At 43.4% G+C, this 27,772-nt stretch overlaps 1 protein-coding gene and 1 long non-coding RNA gene across 2 annotated transcripts in view; one reads left to right on the forward strand and one right to left on the reverse strand.

Moving 5' to 3' along the window:
• The window catches only part of LOC132513938 (uncharacterized), a 49,819-nt gene extending 32,639 nt beyond the window's left edge, over positions 1-17,180 (reverse strand). Inside the window, exons 1-3 of the long non-coding RNA XR_009538589.1 lie at positions 17,121-17,180; positions 16,343-16,432; positions 6,134-6,265 (exon numbers count right to left, since the gene is read on the reverse strand). This is a non-coding gene — a long non-coding RNA (uncharacterized LOC132513938). The remainder of the gene's footprint in view (positions 1-6,133; positions 6,266-16,342; positions 16,433-17,120) is intronic.
• Positions 17,181-17,785: 605 nt separating this feature from the next.
• NUDT11 (nudix hydrolase 11) lies at positions 17,786-23,232 on the forward strand. The gene is made up of 2 exons (XM_060137783.1): positions 17,786-18,338; positions 22,520-23,232. Coding segments are annotated over exons 1-2 (495 nt in total). The 5' UTR covers positions 17,786-17,844; the 3' UTR covers positions 22,521-23,232.
• The last annotated feature ends 4,540 nt before the right edge of the window (positions 23,233-27,772 follow it).

Consider the following 27,772-nt stretch of genomic DNA (forward strand, 5'->3'; position numbering starts at 1 on the left):
TGACTGTGAGCGTTTCTGGTGCCTCTGTCAAAGCATTACCTAGTATGAGATGGACATATCAGATGATGTTAGCCTCATGCCATTAACAGACCAGGAGTTTGTATGCAAGACGTCAACTTTCCCCCATCTTCTGCCTCCTGAATTACCATAATCTGTTTCTTTACAATCTGAAACCACTGAGTACCAGAATTCCGCCCCCTATCAAGTACACACACACAACCTCTCTCTCTCTCTCTCCTCTCTCTCTCTCCCCGCCCCGCCCCCGACCTCGCTCTCATCTTATCACACCAGTGCACAGATGTGTTTCAGGGAACACTGTGATAAACTCCTCATCATCTCATGTTCATCTAAGCCGGTCACGATGCATCCAATATCCTTGACAATCTCTGATTTTAGGTTGGTCATGTGACCAGATTCAGTCTCATATGTTTGGGTCGATGCGGGTGGATATCTTCTGGAAAGTATCATGTCAGTTTTCTTTCTCTTTGAAAAGGAACACTGGAAGATATTTTCCCTTTTTGCCTAAATATTACCATGCCTAGATACGAGCCCTGAACTGCTACAGACATCTGGGGACCAGAATGATGAGGACACTGAGGTGGCTGAGAAAAAGAGAGGGAAAGTATCTGAACCCTTGATGACATCCCTGAGCTAGACTTCGCCATGTCTAGAACCCACCCTACTTTGCACTTCCAGTCTATTTGGGAAATGGACCAAACGGTAGTGACTGCCAGCTAACTGCCAGGCACTCCTGTTGACCCTGAAGATACTGTAGTCAACAAAACAGACATCTGTCTCTGCCCTCATAGAACTCATATTTTGGGGTAACTGTATAAACAATAAATAAAATAAATGATTAAATTATACTGTATGTAGGAAGATTACACTGTTATGAAAAGCAAACTAGGTCTGGAATGCTGAGAAACTGGAAATTTTGTGAAGCGGTCAGGATAGGCCTTCCTCAGAAAGTGATATTTGAGTAAAGTCTTGAAGGAGTTGACGGGGCGAGCTGTTAAATATGTGGAGGAAGAATCTTTGCAACACAGAGAACAGCCAGTGCAAGAGGCTTCAGTTAAAGTGTAACTACTAGGGTTAAGGTAGGTGTGGAGGGATCTAGTGGTAGTGTAGTTGGATTTCAGAGAAGTAACACAAGAGCAAATCTTGTAGAAAATGGTAGACCACGTAAATACTTCAAAGGTGTTGCAAGTTGTTGTTGTTCTAAGGCAATAAAGTGTAGTGGCTTAGAATCAAGTGGTAGCACGGGAGGAGGCATTAGACCATGGAAGCAACAGGATTTCTGGATGGATATAATGGCAAGACTGACCCCAATCTTTCTAAGTGAGCATCTAGAAGGATAACGTGTTTTTCTGTTTGCTTGTTTTGTTGCTGTTGCTTGTTCTCAACATCTTTATAGGAGTATAATTGCTTTACGATGGTGTGTTAGTTTCTGCTGTATAACAAAGTGAATCGGCTATACATAATACATCTATCCCCATATCTCCTCCCTCTTCCGTCTCCCTCCCATCCTCCCTATCCATCCCCTCTAGGTGGTCACAAAACACCGAGCTGATCTCCCTGCGCTATGCGGCTGCTTCCCACTAGCTATCTATTTTACATGTGGTAGTGTGCATATGTCAGTGCTACTCTCTCACTTCGTCCCAGCTTCCCCTTCCCTGTGTCCTCAAGTCCATGCTCTACGTCTGTGTCTTTATTCCTTTCTGGCCCATAGGTTCTTCAGAACCACTTCTTTTTTTTTTTTTTGGAGATTCCATATATATGTGTTAGCCTACGGTATTTTTTTTTTCTCTTTCTGACTTACTTCACTCTGTATGACAGTCTCTAGGTCCATGCACCTCACTACAAATAACTCAGTTTCGCTTCTTTTTATGGCTAATATTCCATTGTATATATGTGCCACATCTTCTTTATCCATTCATCTGTCGATGGACACTTAGGCTGCTTCCATGTCCTGGCTATTGTAAATAGAGCTGCAATGAACATTGTGGGCCACGACTCTTTTTGAATTATGGTTTTCTCAGGGTATACGCCCAGGAGTGGGATTGCTAGGTCGTATGGTAGTTCTATTTTTAGTTTTTTAAGGAACCGCCATACTGTTCTCCATAGTGGCTGTATCAGTTTACATTCCCACCAACAGTGCAAGAGGGTTCCCTTTTCTCCACACCCTTTCCAGCATTTAATTTTGTAAATTTTTTTTTTTTTTTTTTTTTTTTTTGCGGTACACGGGCCTGTCACTGTTGTGGCCTCTCCCGTTGCGGAGCACAGGCTCCGGACGCACAGGCTCAGCGGCCATGGCTCACGGGCCCAGCCGCTCCGTGGCATGTGGGATCTTCCCGGACCGGGGCACGAACCCGTGTCCCCAGCATCGGCAGGCGGACTCTCAACCACTGTGCCACCAGGGAAGCCCGTTTGTAGATATTTTGATGATGGCCATTCTGACTGGTGTGAGGTGATACCTCATTGTAGTTTTCACTCACATTTCTCTAACGATTACTGATGGTGAGCATCCTTTCATGTGTTTGTTGGCAATCTGTATGTCTTCTTTGGAGAAATGTCTATTTAGGTCTTCCTCCCATTTTTTGGATTGGGTTGTTTGTTTTTTTTTGATATTGAGCTGCATGAGCTGCTTGTATGTTTTAGAGATTAATCCTTTGTCCGTTGCTTCGTTTGCAAATATTTTCTCCTATTCTGAGGGTTGTCTTTTCGTCTTGTTTATGGTTTCTTTTGCCGTGCAAAAGCTTTTAAGTTTCGTTAGGTCCCATGTGTTTATTTTTGTTTTTATTTCCATTCCTCTAGGAGGTGGGTCAAAAAGGATCCTGCTGTGATTGATGTCATAGAGTGTTCTGCCTAGGCTTTCCTCTAAGAGTTTTATAGTGTCTGGCCTTACATTTAGGTCTTCAATCCATTTTGAGTTTATTTTTGTGTATGGTCTTAGGGAGTGTTCTCATTTCATTCTTTTCCATGTAGCTGTCCAGTTTTCCCAGCACCACTTATTGAAGAGGCTGTCGTTAGAAGGATAATGTTAACTGAGATGACAAAGAACAGAAGTCGACTGTTTGAAATAAGTTCAGTTTTTACAGGGCTAAAATCTAATGTCTATTAGACATCCACGTGGACTTCCAAGTGGACAGTGGCAACAGACGCTGGAGTCTAAGTTGGATATCTAAACTGGGGAAAGAAGAGGGTCCAGATGGCATAGAAAGCCACAGTACTGGATGAGATCACGAAAGGAATGAGTGTAGGTAGAGAGGAGAAGAGGACAAGGATTCAGTTCTGAGGTTTGTCGGTATCAAGAGGTCACAGGAACAGGAGGAGAAACAGCCAAGAAGACTGAGGAGCTACAGCTGCATGACATCAGAGAACAACCAGGAAAGTACTGTCCTGGAACGCAGGTGTGTATGTGTCAACTTGACTGGATAACGGGGTGTCCAAATATTTGGCTAAACGTCATCTCTGGGTATGTCCGTAAGGCTCTTTCCAGGTGAAACTAACATTTGAATCTGTGGACTCAGGAAAGCAGTGTGCCCTTCCCAGCACACGTGGACATCAAACAATCCCTCGAGGCCTGAACAGAACCAAAACGTGGAGGAAGGAAAAACTGAGTCTTTCCTGCCTGACTGAATGAACTGGGACATTGATCTTCTTCTGTCCTCGGCACTACAGTTTCTCAGGTCTTCAGACCCCGACTGGAATCTACATCGTTGGTTCTCTTGGTCCTCGGGCCACTGTCAAACTGAATTAGGCCACCAGCTCTTCTGGGTCTCCAGCTTGCAGGCACCAGACTGGGAGACTTCTCAGCCTCCACAACTGTGTGAGACAATTCCTTTTAATAAATCACTTCCCGTATACATATCCTATTGTTTCCACGTCTCTAGAGAATGCTGAATAATACATCAGAGGAGAAAGTAGTTCCAGGTGGAGGGAGGGATCAACTGGGTCCAAAATTATGGACGGGTCACTTAAGGAGGGGACTGTGACACAGCCATTGACTTAGAAATATCAATGTCATTCTTACGTTGACCGCAACAGTTGCAGTTTAGGTGAAGGTGTACTTGTTCGATCAGAGTGAGATTAAGACAGAATGGGAGGAGGGGAACTGGAGACAGCGAGTGTAGACGCTCCTTATGGGAGGTCTGCTACCAAGGGGAGGAGAAAAGGCCCCATAGGAGGTAAGAGGGAGTGAGGCAAAAAGAACGTCGTTTTGTGTTTGTTTTTTAATAATAATAATAATAATAATAACAACACCAGTTTGAATGCTGACAGGAATAATCGAGCAGAGGGAGGAAAAGTGATGCTGATGTTGCAAATACTCTGAGATCATGAACTTCCTTTTGAATTGAGCCAATCTAGGAAAGAATTTTCTGCTACTTGCAACCCAAAGAATGTTCACTAACAGAGTGAGCAGTGTCTTCATACGTGTAAGTCTTTCCTGTTTTATGCCCACTGAGGTATAATTTTTAATAGTGCTCTCATGCTGGTGTGGATGACAAATTATATGGTCACACTAATTAGTTAGGGACATTGGTTCTGAAGCCATAGATTCCAATCCTGGGCCTGCCACTTACCAGCTGTCATCTTGGACAAATTACTTAACTTCTGTGCTTCAGTTTCTTCATACGGAAAGGGGACTAACAATGGCATGTATCTCATGGTGTTTTGCTGAACAAATGAGGTAAAGCATTTAAAGAGCTTACAAAAGGACTTGCTAAATATGGTAAATATTTCATAAATATTAGGTATTATTAAATCTGCATGCCACATGATGCAGAATTCTCCTATACGGTAAAGAATGTAAGCTGCTTCCTGATCCGTTTTTCCCTTTCACACATATAACCTTAAAGGTAATTAGTTTAAATGCAACGAACCAAGTGAAATTATTCACAACTCCGTCTTATAGGCGACGAAGCTGGGAAACCGAACAGTTAATTGAGATAGAATAGGAATTCTTAAATAAATGTTAAATTATGGACTGTGTCAAGGTGCCTGGAGTGATGTGTGATATTATGTGTCGACGTGACTGGCCCACGGAGGATGCCCAGATATTAGGTCGACCATTATTGTGAGTGTGTCTGTGAGGGAGTTTTAGATGAGATCACCATTTGGATAGGTAGACTGAGTAAAGCAGGTGGCCCTCTAGTGGGAGTGTCCCATGGCAATCACTCGAAAGCCTGAATAGGACAAAAAAAGCTGACCTTCCCTCAAGCAGGAGGGACTCAAGCCTGACTGCTTGAGGGGGGACACCGGTCTTTCCCTGCCTGCGGACTTGAACTGGAAAAGCGCATCTTCTTGAGACGATGCCAGCAACTTCGGGACTGGAACTTACACCACTGGCTCTCCTGGTTCTCAGGCCTTTGGACTCGGACTGGAACTACACCATCAGCTCTCCTGGGTCTCCACCTTGCCAAGTGCAGGTCTTGGGTCTTGTCAGCCTCCACAAACATGGGAGCCAATTCCTAATAAAAAAAATCTCTCTCTCTCTCTCTCTCTCTCTCTCTCTAAATATCCTATTGGTCCTGTTCCTCTGGAACCCTGACCAATACACTTGGGAAGGCACAAGCACCTGGTGCAAGTAAAACTACATGATGACATGATGGAACTCAGTAAAGAGTGGGCAGTATGATCACAGGAATTACAGATACCCCATCAGGGTCGCAAAACAGGGTTTTAACAAATAATCATCTGATGGTTAGTAAAGGCTGTGGTAGGCAGAATTCTAAAACTGGTCTCCCAACATATCCCACCATAATCCCAGGTATTGCGAATTAGAGGAGGAATCACGTGCACATTTGCACTATGCTGCATGGCTAACAGGATTTTGCAGTTGTAATTGAGGTTATTAAACCCCTGACCTTAAAATAAGGAGATTATCCTGGATTATCCAAAAGGGCCTAATCTAACCACAGGAGCCCTTTAAAAGCAGACCGTTCTCTCTGGCTTGCAGCAGAGGGAAGCAACAGAGATCTGAAGCCCAAGGAGGATCTGACACACCACTGTTTGCTTAAAGATGGAGGGAACCACACACAGGCAGCCTCTAGGATCTGAGAGCAGCCCTGACGACATCCTGCAAGGACATAGTTCAGTCCTGCCACCACAGGAGCTGGATTCTGCCACTCACCTGGATGAATGAGCTTGGCAGCTGCTTTTTCCCCGGAGCCTCCAGGTAAGGTCCCAGGCCCACTGACACCTTGATTTCAGCCTTGTGAGACCCTAACCAGAGAACTCACTTGATGCATGCCACACGTGTTACCTGTGGAAACCGTGAAATAATAAATACGTGCTGGTTTAAGCTGCCAAATTTGTGGCAATTTGTTACGCAGCACTAGAAAGCTGACACACCGGTATTCAGGTCATTAGCATATTGAATCTGTTGTGCGTAAGGTAATTCTCTGTAGTATCCAACCTACTGGGGAGGGTGAGGAATCACTTCTGGCCCAGCCATAACCACATGAACCTCTAAGGTGCAAATTAAAATAAGCGCCACCAAAGTCGCAGGGCAGAGAATTCTAACGCTAGTGTAGTGGAAGATTAACTGCAATACAGAGGCAAGAACAGACAGCCTGCAGTGTGACAGCAACATGAGGGCACGTCCTGGTAAGATAGGGCCATACTCAGTGTGAAGGGCTTGGACACTGGAGCTGCCCACTCAGTCCCTGCACTTCAGATAAAGCAGAACACTCAGTTCCCAGGCTCCCTACAGGGCAACAGCAGGCAAGCACAGTCAGGGGAACTGCAGGTAGTGGCTCTGAATTAAATGGAAATAAAGTTTTATGAAAAAGGGTTTGGTGCCATAGACATTCTTTGAGGCTTTAGAGGTAGACAGACTGGCTCCAACACTCTGTGATCCTAGCTGTGTTTCAGAATTCTAAGTTATTAACTGTGTGTGAGTGTGTGTATGTGTGTGCGCGCGTGTGTGCGCAGGTGAGACGCCTCCTCGATAATCCTGACACATCTTTACAGACCACTGGGTTTAAGATCTGCCTGCGTGATTTTCTGTATGAAGACAGCTGGATCAGCTTGCCTGATCCCTCTAACCCCAGAGCCTACCACGGCACGTGGAACATACGCATTTTCTGACTTTTACACCAGCTCCCTGTATTCAGCAGCTTCTAGTACCAGTGCACTGCTGACTTCCTGGCTTCGTGATCAGTGTTGGCCTTTCTAACAATCTCTCAGTTTCTGAAATATCCTCACGGTGGGAGCCTTTTTTTTTTTTTTTTTTTTTTTTTGCATTACGCGGGCCTCTCACTGTTGTGGCCTCTCCAGTTGCGGAGCACAGGCTCCGGACGCGCAGGCTCAGCGGCCATGGCTCACGGGCCCAGCCGCTCCGCGGCATGTGGGATCTTCCCAGACCGGGGCACGAACCCGTGTCCCCTGCATCGGCAGGCGGACTCTCAACCACTGTGCCACCAGGGAAGCCCGGTGGGAGCCTTTTTAAAGCCCCTAGGCTTTGCAAGTGAAAAGTGACTGAAGCATAAAAATCATTTAAAGAAATTTAACTGCAGAAATTAATTAGTGAATATAAGACTGGTAATTTGATTATTTGTTTTGCTGAAAATCACAAATATTCGGGATTAAGGAATCACATCCATGAGCCCCCAAACAGTCGAATTTTCAGATAGAGGCCTTCATGTTCACAGTCACAAGGTCTCAGTTCCCCTGATCTGACTCCTGATCCTACTGCCTCTATTTTTTTTTTATCACCCCAGTCTGTGTCTCCTCTTCCTCTTTTCCTCTCTTGCACTGTAAATGTACTCCGTGGATACTTCTAATTCAGAAATTACATTCTTTTTTATGTTTGTTTTCCTGTGAGATCCTTAAGGGCTGGTACCATATTTTCTTTGCTCTTTGCTTATCCTGTATGACGTACACTGCATGAAACATGGTAGGCATTGCTGAAGGTTTGCTGAAGGCATTTCTTTCATACTGAAACTCTGACAGCAAAAGCATCCACTTGCAATCTGGGAGTAGGACAGTAGATGCATTCTATATAGGTAGCATGTGTGTGGTCTTTGAGTATCATGCAAACTCTTCTAGAACCTAGGAGGTGTTGGAGGACGAGATCTGGTTCATTTGTCCATGTGCCTCTACACAGCACGTGGCACGGTCTTTAGCCCACAATATGGCTAAAAGCAACAATTCCCAGAACTTAGCCATGTGTAAGCCTTTCCATGTCTGCCACCCCCAACTCTAATGTTATAAGCTTAATGTTTTCTGTAAAGGAAGGTACTATTTGTCATGAGAAAAACTCGAAAAATAAATAGAATGATGACATAGCAACGGTGTGGAATTTTAAAATTTACATTGGTGACTCTCAAGAACACAGGAATTTTTTTCAAAAACTTTAAAAAAATGTGGAGATATGCAGACAATGGATTGTGACAGCAGTTCTCCTAAATCCCAGCTCTGCCACTTCCTAGCTCTGTGATGAGCAAGGTATCTACCCTCCTGGGCCTTGGTTTCCTCATTTGTGAAACTGGAATAATGGTACTTACGCCACAGGGATTTTATGAAAATTGTCAGTGAGATATGTAAATACCTGACACATGGTAGGCCCTCAAAGAGATTTTATCATCTCTTCTGATATGTAGTTAGGAAAAAGCAACAACAGAAAAACAGGATTCCTTTACAAGAATTTTGGGAATTACACACAGCAGAAAGTTCATCCGAAGCAACAAATCAAGGATACCTCCTTTGAGACGTAGGCTGGTACTAAAAGCTATCTGATCAAAGTTAAAGCGAAGCTCAGAAACTAAGAGTCTAATTGGTGTCCTCTCCTAGGAGATCTCGTATTTGGGGAAAACTGCTAAGAAAACCACCGATTTTCCAATGTGCCCTGAAATAATAAACACCCGAGGAGAAGATGGGGGGAAAAGAGTAAAGGAAAAGCCGTTTTCCTACTAATCTCGAATTCCAGAGGATGATGCCCGGCTCAGAACCCCTGGTCAGAGCCACCCTACCATGCTGCTCACTAATGGTGCACCTTCCCAGCACAGGTGGATTTTACTGGGGGTACCGGGAGAATGTGGCCGTTTTCCTGATCCCAATTTTGATTCTATACCTCGCTTGTGGTCTTCATCAAAGGAGCCTGCGAAATGTGCAGAACAGCTTGGTAACCCTGAGAAATCTGTAGTATTGCTTCTGAGGGAACTGGTCTCACGGTGCCTGGGCCTGTGGGTGCACAGCAGCATTGATCAGTAAACTCCTGATCTTCCCTCCTGGGCCAGTTGGATGTCTTTGTGGAAGAAAAGGGCATCCTGCCAAGAACAGGATTCTCACACAAGGAAACTAGCTCTGCAACAAAGGACCCTCCCCAGGATCCACAATCATCAAAAGTCATGAAGGAGTGTAAACAACAATTACTTTGTTCCTTCACAAGGACTCAGAATAGTCACCTTCCATCTGCCGCAGCAGGAATCAGTGTTGAATATACCAACATTTGGCCAAAGCAGCTGGGGCGAGACCTCTGGGATGAAGAGCTTCTGCAAGTGTTAGGAGATGGGATGAAAGCTTTGGAGAGCTGGATCAGTGAAAAAAGGAAGGGAACCGGACAGGACTGCTGGGAGCAAATTAAGCGGGGGTCTGCCTATGCTGCACTCTTTCTGGGGTGTTATCATCGGTGAGCCCCGAGTTTCCCTCTCATTTGGGCTATCTACTGCCAGATCGTGGGCAACTTACAGAATGTCCGTCATCTCAACAGTCTCCCTTACGAAGTGGGAATGACAATATTTCCTCTGAAGGAATTCAACTACAAATCCTGTAGTCCTAGGATTCAACTACAGAAGATCAATGAAGAGCCTAGCTTGGTGCCCATCGCTGCATGTACTATTACTTCACATTAATCTCAACTTTCATTTCAACTAGCTCATTACATTCTTTTGCGTTCACCACGTTTAACTGTATGATTACCTTTTATTCTCAAAGATACACTTTTATTTGAAGAAAATATATTATGTAAATTAGTACATGTTCTGCGCAGATAAAGCAAAGTCTATTTAGGTGACGAAGGCCTGAGGTCTGGAAACGCCACCCTAAGTCATGCTGTGTAGTAAGCACAGGGCTGGAGCCTAGGAGGGATCCACGGAAAATGAGTCAGACATCTGGCCGCGCCGACCAGCAGAGTTTGCATGGCAGCTGATACAGACATGGTGCTCACACAGATGGCACCTACTGGAATAACTGCAGTTTGTAAACAGAATGTTTTCCCTGTTAGTATCGCTTTCACAAATTAATTAATTAACGGATTGATTAATTCAATGAATATTCCGTAGTGCCTTCCCAGTTGTATCAGAAAGTGTCCTGGATCATGGACTGACAAAGACCAATGAAACATGGCCCTTGCCCTCAAGGGTATCACAATGTACCAAGGGAGGCAGACACACTCATTACATCAACAGATATCCTCTGCATGACTACAATGTGTGCTCAGCAAAGTTTTGGGCTGCTGGAGATTGACCAGTGAGCAAGAGACAAAGATCCCTAAGACCAAGGACCTCACAGCTGGGAGCTCTGGGGGAGGACAGAGATAAGCAACAAACATAACAAAGAAGTAAATAACAGAGTCTGTTAGTTGATAAGTGTTATAACAAAAGGACAATTTAGGCCAAGGCAAAGGGGATCAGGGATAGGGTGGAGGGTGGGAAAGACGGGTGCACTTGGCAATATGCTGTTCTGTGGCCTGGTTAGCCCTCACTGAGAAGGCGAGAACTGAGCAAGGCCTCCAGGGAAATGAGGAAGTCAGCCAGGCAGATGTGGGTGAGGAGCATCCGGGCAAAGGGAAGAGCTAGAGCAAAGACCCTGAGGAGGGAGCCTGGCTGACAAGATCCAGAAACTGCAGAGTCCTGGACCTGAGTGACTGAAGGGAGGCTGGTGGGGTAAAGTCAGAGAGGAAATGGGGCCAGATCTTGTAGGGCCTCGTACACCTTTCTGAGGGTTTCGCATTTGACTCTGAGCCATGAACGGAACAGCGCTAGGAAGGGTTTAGTTGCTGAATTAGAGGTCTGTACAGAGGACAGTATCAGTGAAGAGCAGGGATACAGCAGTCAGGGGACCAGAGGGAGTGATCAAAGAAGCAGGAGAAATCAAGGAGTGCTGCCTCTTTGCGAGAGAGTGGAAACACTCACCTGGACTTGACCTCCATTGACCGTTGGGCTCACGCCCGTGACTGTGCACACGTGTGCCGTTACTCACAAAATCACAAACTTACAAGTCCTGTATTCATCCCCATGGTTCATCCATTAAGCAAAGAAAAAAAAATGGGGAGGTATTTTTTTGTTCCAATCCCTTTGTATTTGAGAAGTTTCTACTGAACTACCTACTGTAGCCCCACTCTGAAGCCCTTGCTGTGTTTCAAGGAAAAACAGATTATCCAAGGAACATGATGAAGCCTCCCTTTTCACACACGTGAAAAGCTATGTGTGGAGTTGCCTCTCTTCACTCGTCTTTCATTTTATATTTGTAATAAACAATTATTAGGTACAATGAGAACCATCCTTTATGATCCATGTAGGCTCTGTCACACTCTTTCAGTCAATCAATGTATTTTGAATCCCTGCTGGATGCCGAGCTCAGGTCACTGTGCTGACTCAGGGGGAACAGGTATGTATCAGGCTGGACCCTAGCCTTTCAATTTCTTACAAACATACAGACAGATCATCACAGCGCTCGATCCTTGATTAGAGCCATGACAGAATTAAAGTCAAGGGAGCCCGGTAAAATGGAGGAGGGTCATTTAATCGCAGTGTAAGGGGTGGGTGAGTACACATGGTCAGGAAAGCCTTTGGGGGAGGGTTGAAGTTAATGAGTTAGGTACTTTTACTATCCCCATTTTACAGATGAGAACTATCAAGGTCCAAGATATTCACTTGCTTAAGGCTGCACAGCTACTGAGAGAGCCAGACTTAAGTTCTAGGGCATTTGGTTTACAAAACACCAATTTTTTTCCCACTCACTGACTACTACTAAAATCACATTTCCCGACTCTGCTTCCCTTTAGTACGTCTAGAAATCCTCTCAGGTATGTGTGGTCACTCTCCTGAAAGCTGGGTGCAGCTGTGAAGACCACAAGGCTCTCAGAAGGTCTGTAACGTTCTCCATCTGCGGTGACAGCTGTTCTGGAGAGGTCCTCCCTCTTAGAATTGCATTCCACTTAAAATTAATCACAAAAGAGGCAGCTCTAGGTTCCATGCCCATCTCACCAAGAAAGGCACCCAACTTCCCAGGACCATGCTTCTAATGTTGCTGTCACTTTCCAATCTGCCTGCTCTTTCCTAAATCAGAAAACATGTGGAAATATGTATCCCAGACTAGTTGCGCTCAGAGCAGATCCTCTCAGTTTTAGAACATTACATAGAAGCTGTGTTCTCCTGGCTGCCCAGATCTCCCAGGCAGAAAAAAATGAGAGCGGAGGAAGTCTGCGCCACAAGGAATGACATGCACTGTGTGTGTATCTCAGCAACTCTCAACACGTGCGAAATCTGTCATAGTGAAGGGAAGATTACCTTTGGTGTCAGGCAGACCAGCGTGTGACTCAGCTCCATCACTTGCTGCCTCACCTCCTTAAACCCATCTCAGCCTGTCTCTTAATCTGTTGAAAGGAGATTTTGATACTCATTTTTCAATTTTGCTGGTAAATAAATATTACATGCATAAAGCGGACCCTCGACAAATCAAAATCAATGCCCAGGATGATGACAAAATAGAACGCCTTCTTCTCTGTAACACTAATTCCATTTTATGCTTGCAGGGGAAATTGAACTTCAAGTTGTTAAGTAACGTGTCAAGGTGACATCCTTCATTGGTGGGAGTGAGATGGGCCCTCAGGTGGGCTTTTCACTATATTTCTCAGGAGAAGAACATCCAGAGCGGAAATAGCTTCCTTTGAACTCAGTGACCCTTAGCAAATGAACACCTTACCTAAGAAGTCAACTCTGAACGTCATCCAAAAATGCCACAACAGAATGTAAACTGGTGGAGCCACTGTGGAAAACGGTATGGAGGTTCCTCAAAAAAACTAAAAACAGAGTTGCCATATGATCCTGCAATCCCACTCCCAGGCATATATCTGGAGAAAAACATAACTTGAAAAGATACATGCACCCCAGTGTTCACTGCAGCACTCTTCACAACAGCCAAGACATGGAAACAACCTAAATGTCCATCGACAGAGGAATGCATAAAGATGATGTGGTTCCTATATACAATGGAACACTACTCAGCCACAAAAGAGAATGCAATAATGCCACTTGCCGCAACATGGATGGGCCTAGAGATTATCATACTAAGTGAAGGAAGTCAGATAGAGAAAGGCAAATACCATGTGATATCACTTATATGTGAAATCTAAAATATGACGCGAATGAACTTATCTACGAAACAGAAAAGGACTCACAGACATAGAGAGCAGCCTCGTGGTTGCCAAGGGGGAGGAGGCTGGGAGAGGGATGGATTGGGAGTTTGGGATTAGCAGATGCAAAGTATTATATATAGAATGGATAAACAGCAAGGTTCTACTGTACAGCGCAGGGATCTATACTCAATATCCTGTGATAAACCATAATGGAAAAGAACATGAAAAAGAATGTATACATATGTATAACTGAATCACTTTGCTATACAGTAGAAATGAATACAACGTTGTAAATCAACTACACTTCAATAAAATAAATTTTTTTAAATGCCACAACAAACCGTAGCTCTTGATAAAAAGAATCCTTTTGACAAGACATGGTGACTTTGTGAGAGCACAGCTATAGAGACATGAAGACTTGAATTCAAATACTAACTCCACTCTAAGCCTTCTCTTCTATGAAACGGAAATAATAACTGTCTCCTTAGGATTTAATGGGCTGTCAGTTAAACAGGATACAGGGCTCAACACAGGGTCTGGCACAAAGACTGACACGTACAAATATTACATGTCTTAACTTCATCCCTCTCCTTCTGACTCCAGGGAAAGTTCAATGGCAACCTCTTCAAGAAGAGGTGGAATTTCTACTGGGAAACATACTTGCTTTATTTTTGGTTGGATTTTGATGGATGGCAGTTAATGGTGGTGTCAGCTAGCTCTTGATGTATAAGAAACCACCCCAAATTTTAGTGGCTTTAAACAACAACTGATTCTTTTGCTCATAATTCTGCAGCCCAACGACTTCAGCTGGGCTCGGGTGACTGGTCCTTCTGCTCTTCTCAGAGGGCTTACTTATGCATCCGTGGTCAGTGCTCTATCGGCTAACTGGCTCTGCTGCGGGCTGTATGGTCTAGGATGGTCTCACCTACATTTCTGGCAAAGGATCCACTGTAAGGTGGGGTGAAGGCGATGCATGGACTGTGGATCTCTCATCATTCACCTAGCCCAGGCTTCTTCACATTGTTGTCATCTTGTTTCAAGAGCAGCAAGAGAGGGCAAACCCCAGTGCACAGGCACTTTTCAATTCTCTGCTTGCTTCACACTTGCTATGGTCCCATGGCACAAAGCAAGCTCCGTGCCAAGGCCAAGGACAATGTGGGAGGCATGCACGTATCACAGCTGTTGCTGTAACAGTCTGCTACCACAGTGGCTCATGAAACAACCCTGTTCATCAGTGGAGAAACAATGAACTATAGATAAACCAGACAGCAGAGTGCTAGTCTCCCAAAAAAGATTTCTACTCTTCTTTAGAAAAAGTTAAAACTGTCTTGCCCTATTGTTTTAACAGGTGGAAAATAAAATTATTTTATGAAATTTGGAAAAAAACTAATTTGGAAACTTCCTTGGCATTGCACTAAACCTACAACCTGTGGATCTCTTTATCCAGGAACATGTTATGACTTTGCCAGTAGGAATTCAGTCTCTATCTCCTTCCATATTATAATGTTGCTTCTCCTCCCCCTTCCAATAAATATGCCCCACCCCCAGCACAGACATATTGCATAGGTATAATCTGATGTGGGAGTGATGCAGCAGACTATAAAACGGCACCTCTGGTGAGACAAGGACATACTACCTGGTAACTGTGAAGCAGACTGGTGATGTGGCTGGGGCCTGTTTGGTCCACACCTCCCTGCAGACACCAGTCCAATCTCCCAGCTTTGCTAAAGTTCCTCTTGATTAATTCAAATATCTTTTAGAGTTGAGTACAAGTTTTATCATTTTCTACTACAATGCCCTAACCATATTTTTTAGGATCCCTCGGTATTTCGTTTACTTTGTAGTGGTTGATATTGCTACTGTGATGTCATCGTTTCCACATTATATTTTCTACAGGGTTATTGCTGGCATACATGAAAGCTCTTGGGATTTTAAATGTTAATGTTTATTAACGTCTACCATTTAAAGAAATTTATTTTTTATTTATTTTTATTTATTTATTTTTGCCGTACACGGGCCTCTCACCATTGTGGCCCCTCCCGCTGCGGAGCACAGGCTCCGGACGCGCAGTCTCAGCGGCCATGGCCCACGGGCCCAGCCGCTCCGCGGCATGTGGGATCCTCCCGGACCGGGTCACGAACCCGTGTCCCCTGCATCGGCAGGCGGATTCCCAACCACTGCGCCACCAGGGAAGCCCTAAAGAAATTTATTTTTACATCGTTTCTTAGGTGTTTCCCAAGAATATATTCCTACCATCTGCTAAGAATGACAATTTTGTCTTATTTATCAAAATGGTAGGCTTTTTTCTCTTTACAATCTCATTGCACGGGAAAGAAAATCTAAAATGATATGTAATAATATGGGTGATAATTGGTATATTTGCCTAGATCCTGACTATAATGGATTTTGTTTCTAGTTGTTTAACATCATTTATTTGTGAGTATGGGCACACTGAGGTATACAGCCTGTGCTGAAATCTATTTTCCTAGTGTTTTGGGGTTTTTTTTGTTGTGTTTTGTTTGTTTGTTTGTTTTGTCCACACCTCGCGGCGTGAGGCAGTTCCCCAGCCAGGGATCCAACCCGTGCCCCCTGCATTGAAGCGCAGAGTCTTAACCACTGGGCCACCAGGGAAGTCCTCCTAGTTTGTTTTTAATCACGGTATGTTGCCTTCCTCCAAATGTTCCTTGATCATCCATATATCGGTAAAATGTGGTCATTAGCACTAGTATCGCTATTGGTTGAGGTCATTCTCTTCATTTCTCCATTTTACCATTTTCTTCATACAGTTTTATTATATTATGCCCATATATTTTTGTCTTATTATACTTCTAGATATTGAGGGTAGTCTTGCCACCAGGAACAGAATCAATTTTATGAGCTATTTGGATACACACGGCGTGGAACAAGCTGAACTGGCAAGCTGAACTAACTTGTTATTTAAAAACCGGACTGTATGTTTCGTAACCATTTTCCACATACCTTTCCGATTCAATTTCTCCTTGATGAATGGATTATTTCACTGGAAAAGTGAGGTGTTGTGACCCTGCTTGCCTGATGCCAGCAGACGGTCTGTGGGTAAGAGAGAGACAAAGATGCCTAGGTTGCAATAAGGCAAAAGGGAGGGGATATCAGAGGTCTTCTCCACAGGTTACTGTGAGAGCAGGGAAACAATAAGAAAAAATACGAAGGAGGGGGAAGGCTTTAGGCTGTTACATCTGGGGCTGTGGGAGGGCCACTTCTTGGCCAAGGGGACAGGATGACCAGACAGAGGGGAGAGAGCACCAAGTGGCCTTGCTGGAGTCCCTGGCCAGGAGGCTTCTAAAAATCAACATGCAAAATATGAAGGGATTGCCAGAGGCATGTTTCCCAAAGCCTCAACCAGTACTTCTCAATGAGAAAGAGAGACAAGGGTGGAGTGTGTGGAGGGGAGAGATTCCTGGGATTTAATAAAACACTGCTTTGGGTGGTTCTCCAGCTGTTGGGTGAACATGACCCAAAGTGCAAAGGTCTGAACCAAGTAGGTGAGGAGTTTACTGCTGAGCAAACCGAGGACCAGAGGTTGGGTAAGATGTCAATAGGGGTTCAAGAAAGGTGTTCACTTATGGGCTGTGCCAAGATGCCTGGCAAGGTGAAGAACCTGCTGAAGAAACAAAACTGCATGATATGACTCAGCAAAGATTAGGTACTGTTTTGTCAAGAATACCGAGGATCGTCTTGACAAAACCGGGGCCTTCCTGTAAGTAAGCCGGCACTCTACCTTATGGGTGATGACGAGGACCACACGCACTTGACCGTCCGTCCTGTGTGTAAAACGATTGCGTGTGTGTTTCCTGCAACCTGGTGGGGAGGGTGAGGAGAAACGTCCGGCCGCGCCACAGCCACGTCTGGCTCGAAGGCACACGTGGAAGCAAGCTTGGCCCAGGTCACAAGGCGGTGCATTTCACCCCGGGGGCTGCAGATTCCCAGCCCGGAGGTGCGGGGCGCCTGCGCAGTGCGCCCCAGGCGCCGCGCGCCGCGGGAGCCACGAGACCCCCGCCCCCCGCCCTCCGACGGGAACGCGCACGTGCCCGGGGACGCGGACGCGCCCGCGAATGCGCCTCACCTCGCTCAACCCCGGCCCCGTCGGCTGAGGAGGGAGGGACGCGGACGCGCACCGGAGACGCGGGTGGGCTCCGCGCAGAGTGGCGGGCTCCGGGGCGGAGGCGGGGATGGGGGCGGGGGCGGTGGCGCCTCCTCCACTCAGGCGTCTGCGCCCGGGACCCCCCGGCCGCGCGGGGGGACGGACCGACTGACGTACCTCGCGCGCCCCCGCCTCCGTCCCCGCCCCCGCCTCATCTTCCCCGAGCGCCCGGGGCTCGCGGGCTGAGGCGCGTCTCTCTCGCCGCCCCTCGCCGCGGCCCTTTCTCTCGGCAGCACCTCGGAGTCCCTCGTCCCGGTGGCGGCGGCAGCGGGGACCCGAGCAGCGGCGAGCGGCCTCGAGGATGAAGTGCAAGCCGAACCAGACGCGGACCTACGACCCGGAGGGGTTCAAGAAGCGGGCGGCGTGCCTGTGCTTCCGGAGCGAGCGCGAAGACGAGGTGCTGTTAGTGAGTAGCAGTCGGTACCCGGACCGCTGGATCGTGCCGGGCGGGGGCATGGAGCCCGAGGAGGAGCCGGGCGGTGCTGCAGTCCGCGAGGTGTACGAAGAGGCGGGAGTCAAGGGGAAGTTGGGCCGGCTCCTGGGCATTTTCGAGCAGAACCAAGATCGCAAGCACAGAACGTACGTGTATGTACTGACTGTCACTGAGATTCTGGAGGATTGGGAAGATTCGGTTAGCATTGGGAGGAAGCGAGAGTGGTTCAAAGTCGAAGATGCGATCAAGGTTCTCCAGTGCCACAAGCCCGTGCATGCCGAATATCTGCAAAAACTAAAGCTGGGCGGTTCCCCAACCAGTGGAAACTCCATGGCCCCGTCCCCGCCAGAGAGCGATCCCTAGTATGTACCGCTCCTGCACAGACTCTTGCTTTCCACCTACCTGACAGTAAATAGTGCCCGGAGCGCCCCTGGTGCCGTGTGAGGTCTCACCGGGAGGAGGGAGGCTTCTTTTGTTTCCTTGGCAGACCTCTGAATCACGCTTGCAAACTGTCTCAGTTGCCAGGCACTGTTTTCAGACATTTTGCACGTTTTCAGATGCTTTCAGAATCGCTTCTTGGTAGCACTGTAACACATTTCGGAAAGCCAAAGCCACATGGGATTTTTTGGTTTGTTTGTTTGTTTGTTTGTTTTTTATAAAGGTGCCTTAACTGCTGACCCAGTCTTTGGGGGGCGGGTGTGTGTGTGTACACGTGTATACGTGTTGTGGTTTTGTTTTTTCTTTACAGTTCACACGTGTGTGTGTGTCCGTGTGTGTCTGCGTGTGTCTGTGTGCGTATGTGCACTTTTGGTACCAGTCTTGTGGGTTTTTTGTAGTGAAGGCCTTTAAAATCTGATCACCTTGGTTGTATGGCAACTTCATTAACTTTTTCTCTTAAGTTGTTTTCTCATTCACAGCATTAGCTCTTGTCAGCAAGCCCTTCTGTGATGGGGATTGGTTTGAAGACCAGTGTTGAATTTCAAAGAACTATTTAAGGAATTTTACATCATGTGCTCTTTCCACACTGAACAATAATTTTATCTTCAGATATGTGATCTAATTTGCCTTTTTCAGAAATTGCTTAATTCATATGTTGATAATTCAATTTTCAGAACATTTTCACAACTGGTAGTTTTTTACTTCTTACTTGAAATGGCCATTTTCCATTGAGCCTGAATGTAGCTTAGCAAAATATTATTTTATAGAATAAAGACCCTCTCGGGAAGGTATTGTTATGTACATATCCTGATATGTACATATTATGAAAACTGTATTCTGAGTGTGATTTAGCGTGCTCAACTTTCAACTGCCATTGCTCCTTTCTCAGTGCCCTAGAACAACATGGTTCTCTCATTATAAACTAGTCTTTGAAAGAAAGTTAGTTCACATATTTGAATTCATGATAGTCCACTTAAACTTGTCGGAATACCAGTAGCCAAAAGAATGGAATATTATATGGTAATTACATCCCAGTTCAGTGAGTTAGCCTTCTTGATATTCAGCTGCTACAGAATCCTCAAACTGTCAGGACGCCTGAACAATCTCTCGTGAAGATTTAGGATAAAGGTTTTGTGTCACATGACAGACTTAAAAGCTACCAAATTAAAAGCTCTTACATTTGCATCAGTACTTGTTTGAAATCAGGGATCCTATCTAAGGTGCATAGGTCTGTCTTCTGGAACTACCTTTATTCCTCTAGCCATGTCGGGAGTTAGGTAGTGGGAAAATCTACTTTCTGAAGAGGACATCAGGGTGGAAAGGTCATTGCTTATATAACGCTTAAGCATTTTTAAAACATCCTTCTAGTAAATAAATAAGGTAGAAAATAATGGTTGTTTAAAACATTTTGTTAGTCCTCAAAGTAACCTGTTTTTAAACACAATTACTGCTGAAGATTTAATGGAAGTTACCTTTCTTAAATTAATTCATAGCTTACTGTTGTGCAGCATACATACAGAACAGTTGACAAATCTTTACAGCTTAATGAATCTTTATATAGTGAGCACATACATGTAACCAGAGTTCAGATCCAGAAATTAATATTACCTGTAACTCAAAAGCCCATTGCATTCCTCTTCCTAATCAGTACTACCCCTCCTATCTTTTAAGTTCTGCTTTTGAACTTTATATTGAATTTTAGAACACATACTCTTTTGTGCTGCCCCCTTGTGTGCTATATGTATTTTGTTCCTCAAAATACTCATATTTTTCTCTCTTTGGTTGCATTTTAATTCTACAAATTGGTAACATGCTTATATGATTGCTTCTAAAAAGTGGGTTCTGTTCCACTTTCTAAAGAAATTCAGTACCGCTCTTTTGAAAACAAATCGTATTACACCTTCAAGCACAGATAAACAATGTACAAGTTTCAGTTCACAAAACATTTTCGGTACTAATGGCTATCAAAGTAAACTAAAAAATGAGTGGGTTTTTAAAACCAATGACAGTTTTATTATCTGTATTATATCATTTGATTAATTATGGTTATTGTGTATTTTTCTGTTTTTCTCTGCAAAAGTGATATATATCGAATATATATTTGAGTACATATTTTTAATTCCAAACAATCTGACTTTTACTATTCATTCAATCTCAAATAGACCCAAAGGTATTTTCCCCCAATAACCTAGTTATTCAAGAAGATTCTTAAATTCTACATTAACATTAACACAGCAGATATACTGGGTTCTTATTTTACAGATATTTTTGCAGATAAAAACCCCTTCCACCTGAAATGCTGTCACAAATACTTTGGAGCCATAACTTGTTATTCTTAGAGGTAATAATGCATCATCTTATTTGGTTCTTAAATTAAGTATCTGACAAAGGCAAAAATGTACAATATTCATATTAACCTGTTATAAAGAATTTAGCCTATAAATATGTTGTGGGTTTGTTTTTTTGGTTGTTTTTTTTTTTTTTGTCGTTGTTTTTTGCCAGAAACATTTAGCATATATCATGCTATTTTTTTTTTCTTTTTTGCGGTACGTGGGCCTCTCACTCTTGTGGCCTCTCCCGTTGTGGAGCACAGGCACCAGACGCGCAGGCTCAGCGGCCATGGCTCACGGGCCCAGCTGCTCCGCAGCATGTGGGATCTTCCCGGACCGGGGCAAGAGCCTGTGTCCCCTGCATCGGCAGGCGGACTCTCAACCACTGCGCCACCAGGGAAGCCCTGTCATGCTATTTTTAAGGATTGACCGTTAGGTTCATTTAAGTAGTTTTTGTGAAATATTCTCTGGAACCTAGCCTAAAATAGTTTAAAGCTCCAAGGAGATTTCGTTTTTTCTCTTTAAGACCAAGTGTTTCAGGCTAAACAGGTGAGCAGAGGTCATATACAGAAAATTTCTACCACCTCAGTGCTCCAAAGATTGATGTACAGTTGGGATTCTTTTTCCTTGTAAGAGTATTAAAAAGTCACTTATATGTTGTTTGTTTGGTTTTTCAGCCCTCCCCTTGGTAAAAACGGAGAAAGGGTACTCTCCATAGATAATTGAAGTTTGCAGAAATGAATCAGATTTATTTTCTGCATGTTTAATAAACAGCATATATTTTCAGCTGCTCAAATACTTTATTATTTTAATGTATAGAGAGAAAACATTAAAGATTAATGTAGATACATAGAAACACTAGAAATAATTATTGCTATGTCTATAAAGTATAAATTTTTTTCAAGAAATTGTGTCTGTATATGTACACACACACAAATAATGTATATTTGGGGGGCAGAGCTTTTACTTCCAGGCGTCCCATATGGGGAAGCCACCAGGCACTACCACAGTTTCATCAGTATTTTCCTGGTAGTTGTCTCCTGACAAACTGTTACACTGTATTTAACAGATTTTATGGGCAAACAGCATTATGAGAAATGGAAAAGTCACTATGGTGACTGAAATAAAACTTGACATTTTTATGAGAGTTTGATGTGATACATCAAACTACATTGGGCTTTGAAGTCAAACAGACCTAGGGTTGAAAACTGCTTCCAGTTTTTGTTAATTCTGTAACTTCAGCCAAGTTATCTAACTATCTCATGCTCAGGGTTTTTTAATATAAAATTGAAGATAATAAAAATAGTTACTGCATAAACTTCTACGAGAAGCCTTTTCTGACCACCTGGGTCAACGTACCCTCTTCTGTGTGTGTCATGGTTCTCACAATTTATTGTACTTCTCTATTTGCATGGCTGTGTGGCCAGTAGACAACAAACTTTTTGATGGATAGGAACCAGCCTGAATAATTGCCATAAGCTTAGAGTCCAGAACATGGAATTTAGGACTTTTTTATGTCTTAGATGACCACTCCCCCTTTGCAAAACTTCTGGTATCACTGCTTTCCTGACTTCTTTGTTTTGTAACATATACTGACCTGTAACTCCCTCAGCTGCTGATCCAGACTCACATTGCATCTGCATTAGATAATTCTGTGAAGGCTTTCCAAATGCAAAGTGAGTGATACAGATAATAAACCTTTTGTAAATTTATCAATTGGAAGAATTGTTAAATTAGTATGAGCCTGCTAATTGTATGTTGGTTTGTTTCTCCAGATGAACAGCAAAGATATCCAGGATTGCTTTGAAAGAGTCATTGATGTGAACCACTGATGAATGGAATTGGCAAGTATAGGTGAGCACTTCCATGCTTCCAAGGAGACAGCTCATCTGGTTTTCCTCCTACATCTTGGGACACTCCTTCCCTGTCTATTCCACTGACTCCTCTTGCCCTGGTGATTGTACTATTGTATGTGAACAGACTCTTATTCAGCACCCGTAGCCTTTTATTGTGCTTTTTGGATATGTCTGCCTTCTCCATTAGACTATGATATCCTTGAGAGCAAGGACCACACTTCCTTACTCTTTGCATATTCTGCATCTTAGACACTACTTGAAATATGGTTGGCATCACTGAAGGTTCTTTGATTCAACTCATATTTTATAATCACTACATGGCAAAACGTTCCCCTTCCAATCTGGTGCTAGTAGAGTATATGCTGTCCAGGCACCACGTGTGTGGCTTTTCTGTATCAGGTGTTTCAGAAACTTTTCAAGGCAGTTGTAAGATATTCAAGGACAAGAATTATTACTCATATTTCTAAGGCATACCACACAGTGGCTAGCACAGTTTTAAGATTACCCATCACTTAAGGCAACATTCTGTAGAATCAGTCCTTTATGTAACAACTTCAGTGTTTTTGTACTGTTGTTAATTTGCTTAAAATTTTATTCAAAAATATCACTTGCTATAAAAGTAACTATAAAAATAAATACAATGAACATAAGATAATGTGCTTTTTATAAAATTTTAAAATGATATACAAATAACAAATTTAATGTTTTTGCACTGCCCTAACCACCTCTTCCATGTAATCTTAACATCTCTTTGAAGAAAAGATGGTTTTTCTTATTTTTCAGATTCAGTATACTGTATTATTTGATGCCAGAGGCAAAAAGACTGCTATAGGCAGTTTCCAAAGTTAATCATGCCTCTTAGCTTGCCTAGGTTTCTTTTGCATCTCTTAGTGATTCAGTTAGCCACAGTTTTCCTCCCCTTTTCCAATACATCAGCTAGCTCCTCATCCCCCCTGGTTTCTGCATGTGAGAATGCAGAGGACTGAAAGACAACTAAATTGTTGTCACTTGGCAAAGGCATTGGGGGGAAAAAAAACTTCTGTTGGGGGGGAGCCGAAAATGAAAGATTTAGAGAGGACTTGGGTCAGCTACCTCCAGGAGATCAACTTTAAGAAAATGACAAAGGTGTTTAGAGGAAGTTTTATGGAGTTCTGCCATGGGGTTTGTGATGTCAGCACTCTTCCCCAGCTCCCTACAAAGGCCCTAAAGTGGCTTTAATATGGTAGTTTTCTTTCTTTTGCATTGTAAAGCAATTACATCAGGAAAAAAATGGGCTCCATTTGAGTGTTACACCCTTCCTCATGTTAACAGTGAAATATATTTATTTATTAATTGTTCCCCCAACCTTTACAGAATTTGAAATAAAAACACACCTCCCCAACATATTGGGGTTTTTTAGGTGTGATATGGTACTGTGGTTATGTTTTTTTTTATTCTTATCTTTTAGAGAAATGTACTGTAAGTTTGACACATGAAGTGATATGCTACTGATACTTGCTTCAAAATAATCTGAGGGTGGAGTAAGTGAGCATATAGTTGAAATTGGTGATAAATTGATAATTATTGAAGCTGCATGATGGATATTTGGGAGTTCATTATTCTATTCTCTATACTTTTGTATATGTTTGAAATTTTCCATAATAAAAATTGAAAAAAAATTCTTCAGAGTTTACTTTTAGGACCCCCTCTAACCCTAAGACTTAAGTAGAGAAGTTTGGTTGGAACATTAATCTACAGCCCAGTTGCCAGACTCTCTCCTCCCCTCCAAAAACCTAGGTTTTGTTCCCGAGCTGACATGTTGGCAGACTTGCTCTTCCCTTAGTGTGAATTCTTTCCTTGGAGGTCTCCCAGTTCTACATGTAAAAAGACTTTTAGTCGCATCAGTATGTCAGACATGACCAGAAAGTTTGGAACCCCAGTGGTGGACATAAGCTTAGGTTCCACTCCCCATTCTACAATTTACCTTAAAAAAAATTGAATTGTTTTCCTGATTACAAAATTAATTCATCTTAATTTCAGAAAATTTGTAAAATTCCCCCCAAAATAAATGAATCAAAAATCACATGACCCCCTACACAGAATAACCAAGTTCAAAAAATATGTGTGTGTGTGTGTGTGTGTGTATTCCAGCCTTTTTCTTTTCAAATATAAACATATGTAACCCAGACACAGATGGCACAGGTGAGCCCCTTCCTCCAGAATATTTCCCAAAATCCATGACCCCTTTTGTTAAGCACGCACCACACAGGCACCTTGCTGTTCCTCAGTTTTTTAGGCTAATGCTCAGGGCCATCATGGAATTTGTGCTACTTCTTTCCTGCACAAGTGCGGCAAGCATGGCACAAAACTTGGGTGTCAAATCCAGATCAAGCTCTCTACCAAGTCCTGATGTAGGGAAGAATAGGCTTGGTTTGGTTTGGTTTGGTTTTTCTTCTAATTCCCACACAAACTTCCTACTCACCAAGCACTGAGGCTGGCAGGGGAGGGGGAAGTATCAATTCAGAGGGAGTGCCCCTTTGTTAAATTACACATTGCAATGTATTGGCTAAAAGTAGGCCTGCTACTACCTTGTTTTCCAGAAAGTTCCCTCTGTCTTTTCTGAATCCTCAGCAAGCTACCATGTCTGTAGCCTCTGACCCTCATGTGCTCTTCTGGGGACAGTGATTTTCAACTGGTAAACAAGGACACCACCACTCTGGACTCAGGAAATGGAACCCCGTTCTCACCCTTCTACCTTTTTACCCCAGAATGTGCCCTCATCCATCCCTAATTTCCTACAGTACTCCAGAGACAAGGCCGTAACTTTTGATGAGATTTTATTGAAGATTACCAGATTATGTGAGGCAAAGAACACAATTTACACCTACTGCACAGTTCATATCTTTTCTAGGTTCCATTGCTAGACCAATTCCCTAATGCAGGTTGACTCCAAATGGCCTAGGAAAGTCCCTCAGTCCCCCACTCCCCATCACTACCAAAAACCTGAGAGTTTGCAGTTTCAAATCATGGATAAACTCATCCTCACCATGGAGAAGGGAAAGCTGCTCCCACAACTCAATCTCTAAAAAGTACTCAAAGTGTCTCAAATTTACCTGAAATCAATGGAATGGATCAAAGGGCTAGAATGTGATGGGTTGGATATAGAAATTCAGTCTCCTATTACTCCAAAGATCATGATTCACGTTAAGATGAAGAAGAACAGGGCTGACAATATCTTACAGTGAACTCAGTGCTCCACCTCTTCCCAGGATAGTAAACATAGGGAACCAAAATGTCCATCCATGGTCCAAGAAGACTTAACACCCTGCCCCTGTGTAATCCTACACAGCAGTGTGAAAAAGCAGGCAGGACCTCTAGAAGTTTAGAATTCTTTGGGGCCAGTGCTGAGGGCATAGAGGACTTGGAACAGAGTTGGTATCAATTCTCTTTTCCTTTTGTCTATGCACTCAAACTTAGACCTCATTTCTTGGGTGTTACAAAAGATAAATGGACTGCAAAATCATTCTTAGTAGGTGGTATCAGCGATGGCATCACAATCCCTAGTGGGCATTTTAGGAATTAACCCAGTCCTGGATGCATTCTGTTTAGAGCAAGGAAACCCATCCCAGGAATATCAATACTTTGCTGCCCAAGAGCACTTGCTGTCCAAGTCTATTTACATTTTTTTTCATAATCCTGAATTAAATCTTAATATGTTATATATGAAGAAAGACCCTCTATCATGTCCCAATCAATAAAATTTTGAGTCTTTAAGCTGTGTTCTTTCATCTATCTTTAACCTGGTATATAAATAGGAAAGTATTTGCATTTATCTAGTACCTCAGTCCTTACAATTGGAGCTCTCAGTGTACTGGGGATACAGATGATAAAACAAATCTCAGCAAAATGTACAGTTTTTATGATAGTAGGGATTCAGTGGGCTCTGGCAGCACATAGTAAACTAACCTAGTTTAGCGGGGATGAGAGATTCTCAGAGAAAGTGCCTTCACCTGAAGGGTGAATAGAGCTTAGCCAGGAGAAGTCGTGGGAGGGTATTCCTCCAGAAGGAGGGAAGAGCAGGTGTGAGGTTCTAGAAGACAGATAAAGTATGATGCTTTTAGGAACAGGAACTTGTTCATTATGTCTGGAACATAGTTTGAGCATGTAGAGAAGAAGAAAGGATCTAGTGATGAAGTCAATGGGGTAAGAAAAAGATTATAGAGGGTCTGATGTGACTTGTTCAGGGATTTGAGGAGAGGAGACATGACATCAATTTATCTGAAGAATGGAAAACTATTTGTAAAGGGAAAGAAGACTGTGGTAGTAGTTCAGGTAAGAAATGATGCTGACCTTAACTAGGGTAATTGAGTATATTTATAGGCATGAACACATTTTAGAAATTTGTAGGGTTTAAAGGGGTATGAGTTGATTAATTAGATGTAGGAGATTAGAGAGAGGTAGATATAGATATATTTAAAGATATCTGGCTAGAGCAACTGAGGTGATGGTACCATTCCCTTAGGTGGAATCTAATAGAGGGAAAGCATTAGTTACAGAGGACTGAGAAGATGAGATTAGTTTTATAACTGTTAGTTTCTGGTACCCAAGAGACATTAACTTGTACATGTCCAAAAGGCCAGAGATACATAGTCAAGCAGCTTAGGAAAGAAGAATGAGCTGGAAGTGTAGATTCTGGAATCATCAGTAGATGGATAATAGGTGAAGAGGTGGGTCAAGGTCATCCAGGAGAGGGTGTACAGAGAGGACAGTGAAAATCTCCCTGAGGAATATCAACATTTAAGGGTGGGTGCAGGACTTCCAGAATAGTTGTGTGAGGATCTTGGTGGATCCACTCCCCAGTAAAACACCATTTAATTGGTGACAAATATGTATATACAGACACACATACCACACACACACACACACACACACACACATGTTTAAAGTCCCTAGAAATTGTCATAAGGGCATACAGCAAATGGATAAACATTTGTTCAAAAAGATCTACTAAATCTCTGTAAAAATAGAATCTAGCATTTGAGCTATAACCTGTTCCATCTCCCACAGCTCTGTGTGACAAGCTTTACTCCAGATATGGATGTGCCCAAGAAGACGAGGGCTCCCTATCCCCTCAGTTCCTAGTCTAGGGCTATACTTTCATCCCAGGAGGTGGTCACCAGTGTCTTTTATTCC

This window comes from Lagenorhynchus albirostris, chromosome X, assembly GCF_949774975.1.
Source record: "Lagenorhynchus albirostris chromosome X, mLagAlb1.1, whole genome shotgun sequence".
Classification (NCBI taxonomy): Eukaryota; Metazoa; Chordata; class Mammalia; order Artiodactyla; family Delphinidae; genus Lagenorhynchus; species Lagenorhynchus albirostris.

What these genes read in the sequence shown, in the direction of transcription:
- NUDT11 (XM_060137783.1), top strand. Translation starts at nt 17,845, where the DNA reads ATGAAGTGCAAGCCGAACCAGACGCGGACCTACGACCCGGAGGGGTTC.